The 15,000-nt window shown below is 39.2% G+C and overlaps 1 protein-coding gene across 1 annotated transcript in view; it reads right to left on the bottom strand.

Annotated features, from left to right (window-relative positions):
- Nucleotides 1-15,000, bottom strand: part of LOC306861738 (transmembrane protein 214-B-like) — a 23,881-nt gene that overhangs the window by 6,560 nt on the left and 2,321 nt on the right. The window contains exons 2-12 of the mRNA XM_079404167.1: nucleotides 12,278-12,465; nucleotides 11,993-12,143; nucleotides 11,065-11,199; nucleotides 10,893-10,975; nucleotides 8,580-8,685; nucleotides 8,318-8,399; nucleotides 8,135-8,236; nucleotides 6,500-6,641; nucleotides 5,239-5,330; nucleotides 5,113-5,161; nucleotides 4,453-4,560 (exon numbers count right to left, since the gene is read on the bottom strand). Of these exons, the coding sequence (XP_079260293.1) occupies nucleotides 4,453-4,560; nucleotides 5,113-5,161; nucleotides 5,239-5,330; nucleotides 6,500-6,641; nucleotides 8,135-8,236; nucleotides 8,318-8,399; nucleotides 8,580-8,685; nucleotides 10,893-10,975; nucleotides 11,065-11,199; nucleotides 11,993-12,143; nucleotides 12,278-12,465 (1,238 nt within the window). The remainder of the gene's footprint in view (nucleotides 1-4,452; nucleotides 4,561-5,112; nucleotides 5,162-5,238; nucleotides 5,331-6,499; nucleotides 6,642-8,134; nucleotides 8,237-8,317; nucleotides 8,400-8,579; nucleotides 8,686-10,892; nucleotides 10,976-11,064; nucleotides 11,200-11,992; nucleotides 12,144-12,277; nucleotides 12,466-15,000) is intronic.

Here is a 15,000-nt window from a genome sequence, read left to right as displayed (position 1 = left end):
GATCGTGATCGTAACGTTAGTCCTAGAGATACCACAGTTGTATCAAAGAAGGTGTTAGGGGCTGTTAAGGATGAAATTCGTGAGTGTTTTTACTGTCATGAAGTGGGACATCTCATCGCTGTCTGTCCCTCTCTCAAGCGTAAAGCGGGCAGGAAAACATATGCGCCGAAGGGCGTTGCTTTGGTTGAACGTTCCCTAGTTACTATTGGGTCAGCAGGTACTGACGCAGGGTTTGAACCGTTTATTGTTGACGGTGTTGTGTCACTTACGGAAGACTCGGAAATGAAAACTGTTCGTATCCTCCGTGATACTGGTGCAAGCCAATCCTTAATCTTAGAAAGTGTGTTGCCGTTTTCAGAGCAGTCAAGCTGCGGTTCGAGTGTATTGCTGCAAGGTCTTGGTTTGTCAGTTGTTAGAGTTCCTCTGCACCATGTACATATGCGCTCTGGTATTGTGTCGGGGAAAGTTAAACTGGCTGTGCGTGCAGAGTTACCAGTTAAAGGTGTATCGCTCATATTAGGAAATGACTTGGCGGGTGACAAAGTTTTTTGTTTACCAGAAGTGGTAGATGTTCCGGTTACGTACGATGATTATGACGATTTGCAGAAAGAATTTCCGAATGTGTTTAGCACATGTGTAGTAACCCGAGCACAGGCTCAAAAGTGTAAAGACATTGTTGACCTGTCGGAAACCTTTTTGAGTGAGGATAATTCCGAGGAATCTGATGTGGTAGAGCTGAAAATGTACGCAATTCCTAATGTTGATTTACCGTGTGAGCGGGCTACGTTAATTGAGGCACAATGTACCGATCAAACTCTCTCTCACTGTTTTGCAGCAGCTGTCGAGCAGACTGTTTTGCCAGAACACCCCGTTGCCTATTTTGTTGAAAAAGGCGTGCTGATGCGAAAGTGGTCACCAAATCGTGTCAGAGATGACTGGGGCACTGTTTTTCAGGTGGTGATTCCAAAAACTTTTAGAGAACAGGTGTTGAGTGTGGCACATGACCATGAACTTTCCGGCCACCTAGGTATTCGAAAGACCTATGATTATCTATTGAAGTATTTCTTTTGGCCATCAATGAAATCTGACGTAGCAAAATTCTGTAAATCGTGCCATGCTTGTCAAATGGCTGGCAAGCCCAACCAGGTGATTCCCCCAGCCCCATTGAAACCGATACCAGTGATTGGTGAACCGTTTGAGCGGATTATAATCGACTGTGTCGGGCCATTGCCTAAAACTAAATCTGGAAATTTGTATCTGTTAACTTTAATGTGTGCATCGACTAGATATCCTGAGGCGATTCCTCTCCGTTCACTTAAAGCTCATGCAGTGGTTAAGGCAATTATTAAATTCTTTACGACTTTTGGGGTACCTAAATGTATTCAGTCGGATCAAGGAACCAACTTCATGTCTAAAGTGTTCGCTAAGGCAATAAAAAAGTTGAACATCAGGCATCAGGTATCTAGTGCATTTCATCCACAGTCGCAAGGTGCTCTTGAAAGGTTTCACCAAACACTTAAGTCTATGCTCCGAACCTTTTGCGTTGAACAACCAAAGGAATGGGATGAGGAAATTCCCCTTTTGTTGTTTGCCATTCGAACTACAACTCAAGCGTCACTCGGATTTAGTCCGTCAGAGCTGATCTTTGGACACACGGTGCGCGGTCCTTTGAAAATTTTGCAGGAGCAGTTTTTGTCTCCTACTCTCCAAGCTCCCGTGAAAAATGTCCCAGAATATGTCAGTTCTTTTCGCGAAAAACTACACGAGATGTGGAAACTGGCAAAGCGATCGCTTGACTCGGCACAAGACCACATGAAGTGTCGTTATGATCAAAAAGCTGTCCAACGTTCATTTTGTGTCGGAGATAAAGTTTTAGTCTTACTACCTGTGCCTGGTGCAGTACTGAGAGCTAAATTCACTGGTCCCTATGAAATTAGCGAAAAGTTGAGTGATACTAACTATGTTGTTTCCACTCCTGAGCGTAGGAAGAAGTCACGGGTCTGTCATGTCAATATGATTAAGACCTATGTGACCCGGCATGATTCTGTGAAGAAGTCTCCTGTTGTCACTGTTGCACCAGCAGTGGAGTCCCTGGCAGAATACTCTCCAGAAAGGGATGATTTAATGATGAATAGCGCTGCTTTCACTACTGCCCGTTTGTCTAACTCAGAAACCTTGTCGAATCTTTCTTCTAAGTTATCTCACTTATCAGTTTCTAACCAAGCTGATATTAGAACCTTGATTCAGAGTTATCAAACCTTGTTTGGTGATTTTCCTTCGATGACACAAGTGTTAACGCATGACATTGATGTCAGTTCACACGTGCCTATTAAACAAAATGCTTATCGGGTAAATCCAGTTAAGAGGGAACTGATGAGACAAGAAACACGGTATTTACTTGAACATAGTTTGGCTGTCCCAAGTTCTAGTCCTTGGTGTTCTCCATGTCTTATAGTGCCCAAATCAGACGGGTCGTCACGTTTTTGTACCGATTACAGGAAGGTAAATTCGGTGACAAAAGCTGATTCTTTCCCCATGCCACGCATGGAAGATTGTGTTGACCGTGTCGGGAACGCAAAGTTTGTGACGAAATTAGACTTGCTAAAAGGATATTGGCAGGTGCCCCTTACGGCGCGTGCATCTGAAATTTCGGCGTTCGCCACCCCTGATGTGTTTTTACAATATCGGGTAATGCCTTTCGGACTTCGAAACTCTGGTGCCACTTTTCAACGGCTTATGTCTGTCGTGTTGTCCAACATGTCTAATTGTGAGGCTTATTTAGACGATGTTGTGTGTTATGGAAATACATGGGAAGATCATCTGAAAACCTTGCGTGGAGTCTTTGAGCGACTTAAAGCTGCTAACCTCACTCTGAACTTAGCCAAGTGTGAATTTGGATGTGCTACCGTCACCTATTTAGGGAAAGAGGTTGGAAGTGGTAAAGTTCATCCTTTGAATTCGAAGGTGGAAGCAATCCTTCATTTCCCGGTTCCTGAGAACAAAAGAGAGCTGCGACGATTTCTAGGAATGATCGGGTATTACCGCTGTTTCTGTAGGAATTTCTCCATAGTTGCGGGTCCCCTAACAGGACTACTTCGGAAAGCAGTCTCATTTAAATGGTCTGCTGAATGTGAAGCTGCATTTAACGCTCTAAAAATGTTGCTGTGTACAAACCCTGTGCTCATTGCCCCTGACTTTGAAAAACCATTTTTGTTGGAAGTTGACGCTAGTGGTAGTGGTGCTGGTGCTGTATTATTACAGGTTGGGAAGGATGGTTTAAATCATCCTATTAGTTTTTTTTCAAAGAAGTTCCTGAAACATCAGCTAAGCTACAGTACCATTGAAAAGGAGGCCCTTGCTTTAATTTTTGCTTTGCAACATTTTGAAGTGTACATCGGTTCCTCTGTACAACCAGTGAATGTTTACACTGACCATAACCCATTAATATTTCTCCAACGCATGTCCAATGCCAACCATCGTCTCATGCGCTGGTCGTTAATTTGTCAAGGTTACAGTTTGAACATCTGTCATAAAAAGGGTACCGACAATGTGGTAGCTGATTCTCTATCCCGTGTTAATTAGTATTTAAAACATGTTTTATTTTATGGATGGGGGTGTTAGGAGTTTGTGTGTTATTCTGCCCTCTGGTGTTCCTTCTGGGTATTTGCTTGCTTTTCAGATGGGTGTTCCTCCAGATAATTCATCGGACGCGGCGATTGGTTCGTCTCCACAACCAACCAGAATAAAAGGATCACCCCAGACACCTGCCAAGGGCCTTGTTTGTGCCACCGCATGCTTGCGTCGCTGTCTTTTAATTCATTCTTCGTAGGATTGAGTATCTTGCCAGAGAGAAAGAGTTCGTCTAATGCTATGTCTTGCTATTGATATGAATTTGTATTATTTAAATTACCTTATGTAAATATTGGGTGATTTGTACTGCCAACGTATTAAGGGCTGTAGGAGGTTTGACGCCATTTCTTTTGATGTACATATCTTGCACTCTGTTTTTTTATTTAGGGAGTTAGGGAAGGATTGTGTATTTCATTTTCTTTTCTTTTGGTTTAGGAATTTAGTTTATTTAACACGAAGGGGATTTTGTTTATTATTTTGGCCTTGTCATCCTCTGAAGTTGGAATTTGTTTCCTTTTGCCCGCAAATAAAGGTAAATACGTTTTCCTAATCTCTCTGGTAGTGAGACTCATTTCATTTTTTTTAGTTACGACACAGACCCCTAGACGGTCGTAACAGTGTGTGTGTGTGTGTGTGTGTGCGTGTGTGCGAGTGAGTAAGTGTGTGTGAGAGAGAGTGTGTGTGTGTGAGTGTGTATGTGAGTGAGTGAGTGAGTGTGTGTGTGTGTGTGTGTGTGTGTGTGTGTGTGAGAGAGAGTGTGTGTATGTGAGTGAGTGTGTGTGTGTGTGAGTGAGAGAGAGTGTGTGTGTGTGAGTCTCTCACGTGGCAGAGCGAGTTGCAGTCACTGATTTGCTGTGTGTTTGTGTTGCTCTGCAGCTCGTCATTGGTCACTCTGAACGACTGGATGGTGTCCTGAAGGTTTTTCTGCAACTAAACAACAACACCACATGATGAGCACAGGCTGCTAGATCTCACTTTATTTAACGCCACGTCAGCAACAAATGTTGCATTCATGGCCAAATTAAGAGTTCCTAAAAATGTCCATTAATGTAATTAATGAACAGAAATGTTGCCTAATATAATTTAAACAGGACATGGGAATAAAATACACTGTACAGTGAAGGAAGACTCTGCTGCATGAAAAAATAAATCACATGCAGGCAATTCTTTCTCTTTCAGTGAACAGATTCTGGTGTGTGTGTGTGTGTGTGTGTGTGTGAGCGCGCGTGTGTGTTTTTGTGACAAACGAGGACATAAATTTGTATAATAACACAGGTATGACAGGTATTACAAGGTGAAGGTGATTTATGAGGACTTTCCTGTGAGGGGTACGTTTAGTTGTAGGGCAATAGAAAATACGGTTTGTACAGTAGAAAACCATTATGCCTATGAGAGTTCCCACAATTCACAAAAACAAACGTGTGTGTGAGAGTGTGTCTGAGTGTGTGTGTGAGTGTGTGTGTGAGAGTGTCGGACTCTTACCTTCGGTGGAAGTGTGTTCCATGACTTCAGCAGGTGATTCAACAGAAGACTGAAGAGAAAAGGAGAAAAGCATTAATGAAGTGTTCAGTCCAGTCCTGTGCAGGTGTTTAATGGTGAAAGGCTGACCTGGACTGAGACAGGTGTTTGGTGTATAACTGCCTCCAGACGCTCAAACTCTGTCCGTCCACCATCAGACACTCCGTCAGGCTCCTGAGCAGCTGCACACACACACACACACACACACACACACACAGAGCAATGACAGCACGCTAATGAGGGCACTAGGATGCTGATAACATAGAATATCCAGTCAGAAATACATAGAAAGAAAACACACAGAATCTCAAAGCTCTTCATGACAACCTAAATAATAATAATAATAATAATAATAATAATAATAATAATATTAATTTGGCTTAATGTTAAGTAATGGTGACGGAAATATTACTATTGTGCAGTAAAATGCATGTCAACTTTTATTATTATTACTATCAATAATAATAATAATAATAATAATAATAACAACGTCCAGCAGCCATATCAACCTGTAACCCAAGACTGGTTGCCCACTGAAGTTAAGCAGGGTTGAGCTGGTCAGTACCTGGATGGGAGACCTCCTGGGTAAACTAGGTTGCTGCTGGAAGAGGTGTTAGTGAGGCCAGCAGGGGGTGCTCACCCTGTGGTCTGTGTGGGTCCTAACACCCTGGTATAGTGACGGGACACTATACTGTCAAAAAGCACCGTCCTTCAGATGAGACGTTAAACCGAAGTCCTGACTCTCTGTGGTCATTAAAAATCCCAGGATGTTCTTTGAAAAAGAGTAGGGGTGTTACCCCGGCATCCTGGCCAACTTTGCCCATGGCCTCCTAATCATCCCCATACACTGATTGGCTTCATCACTCTGTCTCCTCTCCACCTGTAAGCTGGTGTGTGGTGGGCGCAATATGGCTGCCGTCGCATCATCCAGGTGGATGCTGCACATTGGTGGTGGTTGAGGAGACCCCCCCCCCCCCTTCTATGTAAAGCACTTTGAGTACCCAGAAAAGTGCTATATAAATGTAACAAATTATTATTATTATCATTATCATTATTAATAATAATAATAAATAATAATAATAATAATAATAATGTCTATGAAAACATTATATTTTAAGAAATATCACAATGTTGTAATTATATATAACCCAGTAAAAAAAAAAATAAAAAAAAAATAGGGCACTGTTATTGTTAAAATTATAATAAATTAATAAATTGTTAAAGATATATTTAAAAATTTTATGAATACAATTGATCAGACATCTTTTTGACCCTTCAAATTGTATTAAACCATTTCACGGAATCCAGGAGGAACTGAGCCACATGGTTTATAAGGCACTATGTGTCCCACCTCTTTCTTCATGGCGTCAGGGCAGTTTGGCGTGGCTCGGGACAGGAACGATGGGAAATACGTGTGCAGCGTCGATTCGGGTTTGGCTCCGAACGCCAGGACCTTGAGCCGCGGGTACAGCCGACACAACTGCTCCTGCAGACTGCACAACAACATAAGGACAAAAATCAGGACGTTAACCAGGATGTGAATATGAATCAGGACATGAATCAGGACGTGAATCAAGGCGTATATATGAATCAGGATGTGTATACAAATCAGGACGTGAATCTGAATCAGGACGTGAATATGAATCAGGACATGAATCAGGACGTGAATCAAGGCGTATATATGAACCAGGATGTGTATACAAATCAGGACGTGAATCTGAATCAGAAAGTGAATCAGGACGTGAATATGAATCAGGACGTGAATCAGGACGTGAATATGAATCAGGACGTGAATATGAATCAGGACGTGAATCATGACGCGAATATGAATCAGGACGTGAATCAGGACGCGAATATGAATCAGGACGTGTATATGAATCAGGATGTGAATATGAATCAAGACGTGAATCAGGATGTGTATATGAATCAGGACATGAATCAGGACGTGAATATGAATCAGGATGTGAATCAAGGCGTATATATGAACCAGGATGTGTATACAAATCAGGACGTGAATCTGAATCAGAAAGTGAATCAGGACGTGAATCTGAATCAGAAAGTGAATCAGGACGTGAATCTGAATCAGGACGTGAATATGAATCAGGACGTGAATATGAATCAGGACGTGAATCATGACGTGAATATGAATCAGGACGTGAATATGAATCAGGACGTGTATATGAATCAGGACGTGAATCAGGATGTGAATATGAATCAGGACGTGAATCAGGATGTGAATATGAATCAGGACGTGTATATGAATCAGGACGTGAATCAGGATGTGAATATGAATCAAGACGTGAATCAGGATGTGTATATGAATCAGGACGTGAATCAGGATGTGAATATGAATCAGGACGTGAATCAGGATGTGTATATGAATCAGGATATGAATCAGGATGTGAATATGAATCAGGACATGAATCAGGATATGAATCAGGACGTGAATCAGGATGTGAATATGAATCAGGACGTGAATATGAATCAGGACGTGAATATGAATCAGGATGTGAATATGAATCAGGATGTGAATATGAATCAGGACGTGAATCAGGATGTGAATATGAATCAGGACGTGAATCAGGATGTGAATATGAATCAGGACGTGAATCAGGATGTGTATATGAATCAGGATATGAATCAGGATGTGAATATGAATCAGGACGTGAATCAGGATGTGAATATGAATCAGGACGTGAATCAGGATGTGAATATGAATCAGGACGTGAATCAGGATGTGTATATGAATTAGGACATGAATCAGGATGTGAATATTAATCAGGACGTGAATCAGGATGTGAATATTAACCAGGACGTGAATCAGGATGTGAATATGAATCAGGATGTGTATATGAATCAGGATGTGAATATGAATCAGGATGTGAATATTAATCAGGACGTGAATCAGGATGTGAATATGAATCAGGATGTGTATATGAATGAGTGAGTCAGGACGATGATCTGTGCGTCACACAGCGAGTCTCACCTCTGGGACAGGGCGTTTTTGGGCATGTAAGCAAAGTCCAGCAGCGGGAAGAACTCCTTCGGCCCCATGATCCCGAAACCTTTGGTCAGGTTGGCATGAAGACTGAAACACAGACACAAATAACCTGAGCTTCAGTTCAGACTGTCCAGAACTCAGAAAGTTATAACTCTAGTGAAGACTCACGTGAGGAGGCGCTCCAGATAAGCGATGGCATACGCAGACAGAGCCTTCATCCCGAGAACAGGAAGCATGATCCCCAACCAAACTACGGGACAAAACACACCATCAAAAATCACAGGACTGCTGTAAGCCATTCTAGATGTTATAAAGTTCATGTTAAATCCCAAAGAGAGCTTGCAGAAGTGCACTTCCACACATCAGCAGTTATTTCTCAATGATTTCTCAAGCTCTCTCTGGTCTTTGCCCTGCTTTCAGTGGCGCTCACCTCTGATGCCCTGGCTGAGGTCGTAGAATCCCGCCTGTCCCAGAGCCCACATGATGGTCAGACACTTGACCGGCCGGTTCTGATGGGAGCGCAGCAGCTCCAGGTGCTGTGGAGGGGTCACACGGGGGTCAGAGGTCACACGGGGGTATTATAGAGTCAGAGCAACACATGTCATAATCTGAAATTTGCAGAACGCTGCCTCCTTGTCATTTCTGACTTATAACAAAAATCAGAACAATGTCTAAAAGCTGCAATATTATAGTTGTATTAATTCAATTGTTTCGACATTCTTTTGGATTATTAATTTAATTAAAACATTAAAAATTAGTGTGTAAAATACTAAATTTAGAAATAAAACAAAACCGATTTCATAAATATTTCTATAAATATTAACATTTAGGCAAAAAAGAAAGAAACAATTGGAAATAATTTATTTCAGCTAGTTTCCAAGGCAACATTTATCATTTTTGTTGAGTTTAACTTACTAAAATAACTAAAACCAAAATTAAAAAGTATATAGACAAAAAAATAAACTATAAAAATGACAAACACAAAGCAAAATCACTAAAACTTTAAGTAAAGTTAAAATGAAAAAAGTATACAAATAAAATCTTATTCAAGATAATGTCAAAAACTACACTAGTATATGTGACCTTGGAGCACAAAACCAGTCACAAGGGTCATTTTTTTCAAAATTGAGATATATACATCTGAAAGCTGAATAAATAATCTCTCCATTGATGTATGGTTTGTTATGATAGGACAATATTTGTCTGAGATACAACTATTAGAAAATCTGGAATCTGAGGGAGCAAAAAAATCTAAATATTGAGAAAATCTCCTTTAAAGTTGTTCAAATGAAGTTCTTAGCAATGCATATTACTAATCAAAAATGAAGTTTTGATATATTTACGGTAGGAAATTTACAAAATATCTTCATGGAACATGATCTTTACTTAACCCTCAAAGACCGAGACTAAAAATAACTACAGCTCTTAAATGTTTAATAACTTTTGATCCGCTTATCCGATCTGAATGTTTTAAAAAGTGTTGGAAAGCAGAGATTCAGAGGCTCCCTAGCGTACGTGATTACGTCATCACATTTTGACAACATTGGTCAGAAGAAACCAATGCATTTCGTCCCTCTGAGCCAAACAGGAACGATTGTTGACGCTTAGTCCCACCCCCGTGCCCAGACTGGTTCAAACTGTCATATATTCAACCAATAAATATAGGTTTTGGTCTTCTGAACCGTTGTTTAGCAAGTTTCTTTGGGAATCTGAGCAAACACAAAGTGAAAGTAAAGAGTGTCGTGCGTGCATGAAAATAAACACAATAACACATTTGCATGAGAGCACTGTCTGAAAAAGCCCAGAAGAACACAGGACAGAGCACTTTGGCATAAAACAAACCAAAAGCAAGGATGAAAAAGCAGTACATATCGCTATATAAAGCACTGGATTTAGGTATTCGCGTCGCGAGGCGATGTCCCGGTAAAATCAAGTCTGACGCAGAGTACAGCCAGCGGATCCATCCATTATATTATGTAAATAATACTTATATAGTTCATAAAGATCATTTGCACTATTTATTTCTGTTGCACTCTGTATATTTTGTTATTATAAAACTTATAAAAATCCATTTTCTTTACTCCCTAAATGTTTTTGGACACATTTATATTGTTAGTAAAGTAAATAGACCTGTTTTTCACTGAAAAGCACCTATAACAATATTATATATAAATGGCTATAACTTGCTTGGGGAATGTTATATGTAGAAAAAATAAATATTTGGAAGTGTAAACCACCCAAATACAACTTTCTAAAGAAAAAAAAATCCAAACTTCAGGAGTTTTTTTTTTTTTTTTTTTTTTTTGAGTACACAGTAAAAAAAACACCCAATTATTGCTTGCTTTTTTCTTAAAATTCTGGAATTTCATGGGACTTTAAATTAGCTAGACTGAAACTTCAAGTTCTCTAGTTTATAATGCTATATGGCACTTAATGCTGACTGCTAGAATAGGTCTGAAAAAACAAGAAAAGTACAGATGTGTCAGGTGCCCCAAAAACGTTCTAGGTCTTTAAGGTTTAATATCCTAATGATTTTTGTCATAAAAGAGAAATGTATAATTTTGAGCCATACAATGTATTGTTGGCTATTTCTACAAATATACCTGTGCAACTGATGACTGCTTTTGTGCTGCAGGGACACATTTAGAGGGGTCAGAGGTCACTAAGGCTGCATGCGTGTCATGAGAGCATGTGCCCAGCATTAGTGGCCGGCTGAGCTCAAACCTGGAGGAGTTTGACTCACGTCAGCGAGGTTCAGCGTGACGATCTGGGGTTTGTCCTGCATGAGAGCCTGGATGCACATCCTGTAGCCATGCAGAGATTCACCTGCCGGAGCAGCAGAGACAGACAGCAGAACTCAACACTCACAGCTCAGAGCGGAGCATCATGAACACATCGGAGGTATCGTGACTCACCGGGCTGTCGGTCCTGCTCTCGCAGCATCGTAAACACACAGTGGTCGAAGAACTCGGGCAGCGCGTCTGAACATTTGCCCAGCAGGTTTCTGATTACGGCCCTCAGCTCCTTACCAGCGAGGCAGTATGGGTAATCTAGACACACAAGCACAGGTTAGATTCTGATATAATGACTCGTAAAACACAAAACAAGATATGAACATATGCTCAACAGCTAGACCTGCAAAAATGTGCATATTTAACAAATATTACAATTGTGATTTTATTAGTCATGTATAAAAATATACTAAAAGTATTTTAATGTATTGATTATTAAAATATTGCCAATTATTATAATGTTAAATTAGTTTTTTGCCAAAAAAATGGAAGGAATTCTTCACATTTAATTTGATTAAATTATAATTTATTTTTAAAGATTAAATTGTTGTGTTTTATGCATTCATTTGATTTCCACTATGCTTGATAAAATTATTTTTATTATTAACTTGCAATATGATTTTTGCTTTCAATTTTTTGCCATAAAATTAAATGAACTGCTTAAATGTGATTTGATGATGATATTTTAAAAGATTAATTAAATACTTAATGCATTCATTCATCTGTTTTTAGACATCTTAGATATTTTGGATTTTTTAAATGTAATTAAACCATTAAAACAAAACATGATATTTTGGGGGGAAAATAACATGAATTTTGGGAATAAAGAAAATATTTCATTAGGGTCCTACAAATATTAGAATTGAGATAAATAAACTGAACACTCTGAAGCATGCAGTACAACACACACTACATATTTAATTCATTAAATCTGATTTTTCGTAATTGCACGAGCTCATCTGGTGATCTAGATTGACACTCTCTCTCACACACACACACACACACACACACACACACACACACACACACACACACAGACACACAGACTGACCGTGTGCGTAGCTGCTGAGCGTGGGCTCCGTGTCCGGTGCTGGGAGCTTGTAGTTCAGGTATCCGGCGAGATCCTTCACCCAGACGGATGGATTCTCAGGAAACAGACTCTGACTTTTCTCCAGCTGCTTCTTCAGCTCCAGAACATCCAGCTGAGAGACACACACGCATCAGATCTACAACATCTGCAGTAAACATCTACATGCATTCATCAGCAGATGCTGTCGATTTATGTGTGTGAGTGAGTATATACAGTATATATGTGTGTGTGTGTGAGTACACTCACGGCTCTGACGGCCTCCTCCAGTGTTTTGTAGCGTGTGGGTTTGCTGCTGCTGTTGGCGGGGGGTTTTTTGGTCTGTTTCGCTGCGCTGGGTTTCTTCTGCTGGGCTTCGACCGGAGGAGGAACCTGCTCCTTGTTCTGCTTCTTCCCCATCTTCTCAAAGCCGTCAAATATGGTCTCAGACATCACATCTGCAAACACACAGAGAACAGAATGAGACAAGAGCATCTACACTCCAGTCCTGATGACCCACGGCACACATTTCACAACTCCACTCTCTCAGACGCACACTTCAGTGCCACCCACAACTCACTATAGGGCTTTACATTTTTATTAGTTTTTATTTTTAGGATCATTTTAAATGAATACATTTAAAATAAAGTGAAAAGGTGAAAATTTATTTTAGTATCCTTAAGAATTTATTATGGGTTTTGTGCACATTTTTATCAATACATTTCCATGACTTTTGAGACAATATTCATGACTTTTTTACAATAAGAATACAAATCTGTTCAAATTATCATAGCATCTGTTAACTAAAATGAATGACTATTAATGCTATTGTAACTGTTCCATATATATATATATATATATAGTTTTTTATTAATTTTAATTTTAATTCATTTAGTCAACTTTAACTGAAAATAATACATGTAGCTTTGAAAACTAGCTGAAATAAAATCATTTCTTCTTTTATATTTTAATGTTTATTTTATTTCAAATAACAAAAGTGTTTTTTTTGTGGTTCATATATATGCGTGTATACGGTCCCCTCCATAAGTATTGGACAGGAAAGACAAAATTGCTCTGTTGGCTGTGGAGTCAAGACATTTGCAAATATGATTAAAAGATGAATATGAGACAAAACTGCAGAATGTCATATTTTATTATTAGCCGTTTCAACACATAGATGTTTTACCAAATAAAAAGAACAGCACTTTTAGAGTTCATCCCTCTATCTGATGAGAGCATAAGTATTGGAGCAGTTGAACATAAGGCAGATATAAAAGATTAAAAGCTATTATTTAGTTGCAGATCCCTTGCACACAATCACAGCAGTGAGTCTGTGACCCATAGACATCACCAGACTCTTGCTCTCATCCTTTCAAATGCTTTTCCCAGCCTTTAATGCAGTCAATCCCAATTGTTGCTTGTTTTGGGGAGTTTCTGCCTTTCCTCTCCTCTTCAGCTGCTGAAATTCATGTTCAATCAGATTTAAATCTGGAGATAGACTTGGGCAATCTAACACTTTCCATTTCTTTGCTCTTATAAACTCCTTGACTGAACTGGCCGGGTGTTTTGGGTCATTGTCCTGATGCTACGGTTGTAACGGTATGAGATTTTCACGGTATGATAATCGTCTCAGAAAATATCATGGTTTCACAGTATATATTAAACAATAATTCTTATCTGTAACAATGACTCTTAAAAGAATAAGAACAAGTTATTTGAGTGAACAAACTCTTTATTGCAACAAACTTGAAATCATTTTAATGAAAGTAAGCCTCCCTTCAGAGGAAAAAAACAAAAACAATTACAAAATAAAGCCATAAGTCTTATGTATATCTATATCACACTTTAACATTTTAATTAATGTTTTAAAATGTTATCAAATGAAAATTTAACACTTATTTTTGGCAAAGTGCTGCACAACAGAGGTATTCTAAGTTAAAACATGGACAAACATGATATTCCTTAAAAATAATATTTAAATAAGTTAATTATTATAAAGAATATTATTATTGTTGTCATAACTTAAGGACATTGTACAATGCTAATTTATTTCTGTCAGGACTTCAAGTTAAATTGAACGTTTATTTTGAGGGGTTGTAGCAGATCTTGGAGTTTAGTGTATTTGATGGTTTTTCTCAAATAAAGCTGGTTACAGGTGTCGCGGTCCTACTCCACCCGCTCCGAGCGGGATTCGAACCGTGGTCTCCGGCGTGGGAGGCGGGCGCTCTAACGAGGAGGCTAAAGGCCACGGAGAGAGGTTTAACCTGCACAGCACTTACCCGCTGGCCTCTGCTACACAGGGACTGATTAATACTAATACACATCCCAGTGTGTTCTGGTTAAACTATTGTTATTTATTTATTTTTTGCTAAGGTTTGCATATAGTGGTGTGTTCTTAATGACAGCTTTCCTAAAATATATATATCCTATTCCTAAAATAAGAAATATCCCAATATATCGCCTTGTTTACAGTATCTATCACAACCCCATATCATGATACGTATCTATCGCCAGATTCTTGCCAATACACAGCCCTAGTACACACACACATATTATGTAAACAAAAACTTATATATATATATATATATTAAAACACACATAAAATATTTAAAAATAAATGAATACAAAGATCTAAACATACTTGAATTAAACCATTTCACGGAAGAAGCATAAATATTGAACAGAACAGAATATTTCTGGTTGTATTTCAGAGTCTGGATCGATGAGATTTGATTCTGTTTGGTTTTGAATCTTGGCTCAGATTGATCTGAACAGTTTAACTGTCAGAAATCTGAACATAAACAGCGAATAAAACAGTATCAATAGTCACTGACACTCAGAGGATTGGTGGTACCATGGTAAAGTGATGTAATAACTAATATATACCAGCTGTTAATCACCACAGATGCTATTAGCACGTGTGTGTGTGTGTGTGTGTGTGTGTGTTAGGGGTGGGCGATATGGGAAAAAAATCATATCACGATTTTTTTTAG

Source organism: Barbus barbus, assembly GCF_936440315.1.
Source record: "Barbus barbus genome assembly, chromosome: 42".
Classification (NCBI taxonomy): domain Eukaryota; kingdom Metazoa; phylum Chordata; class Actinopteri; order Cypriniformes; family Cyprinidae; genus Barbus; species Barbus barbus.
The sequence above is the reverse complement of the archived record's forward strand: the minus strand, read 5'-3'. Positions and strand labels throughout refer to the sequence as shown.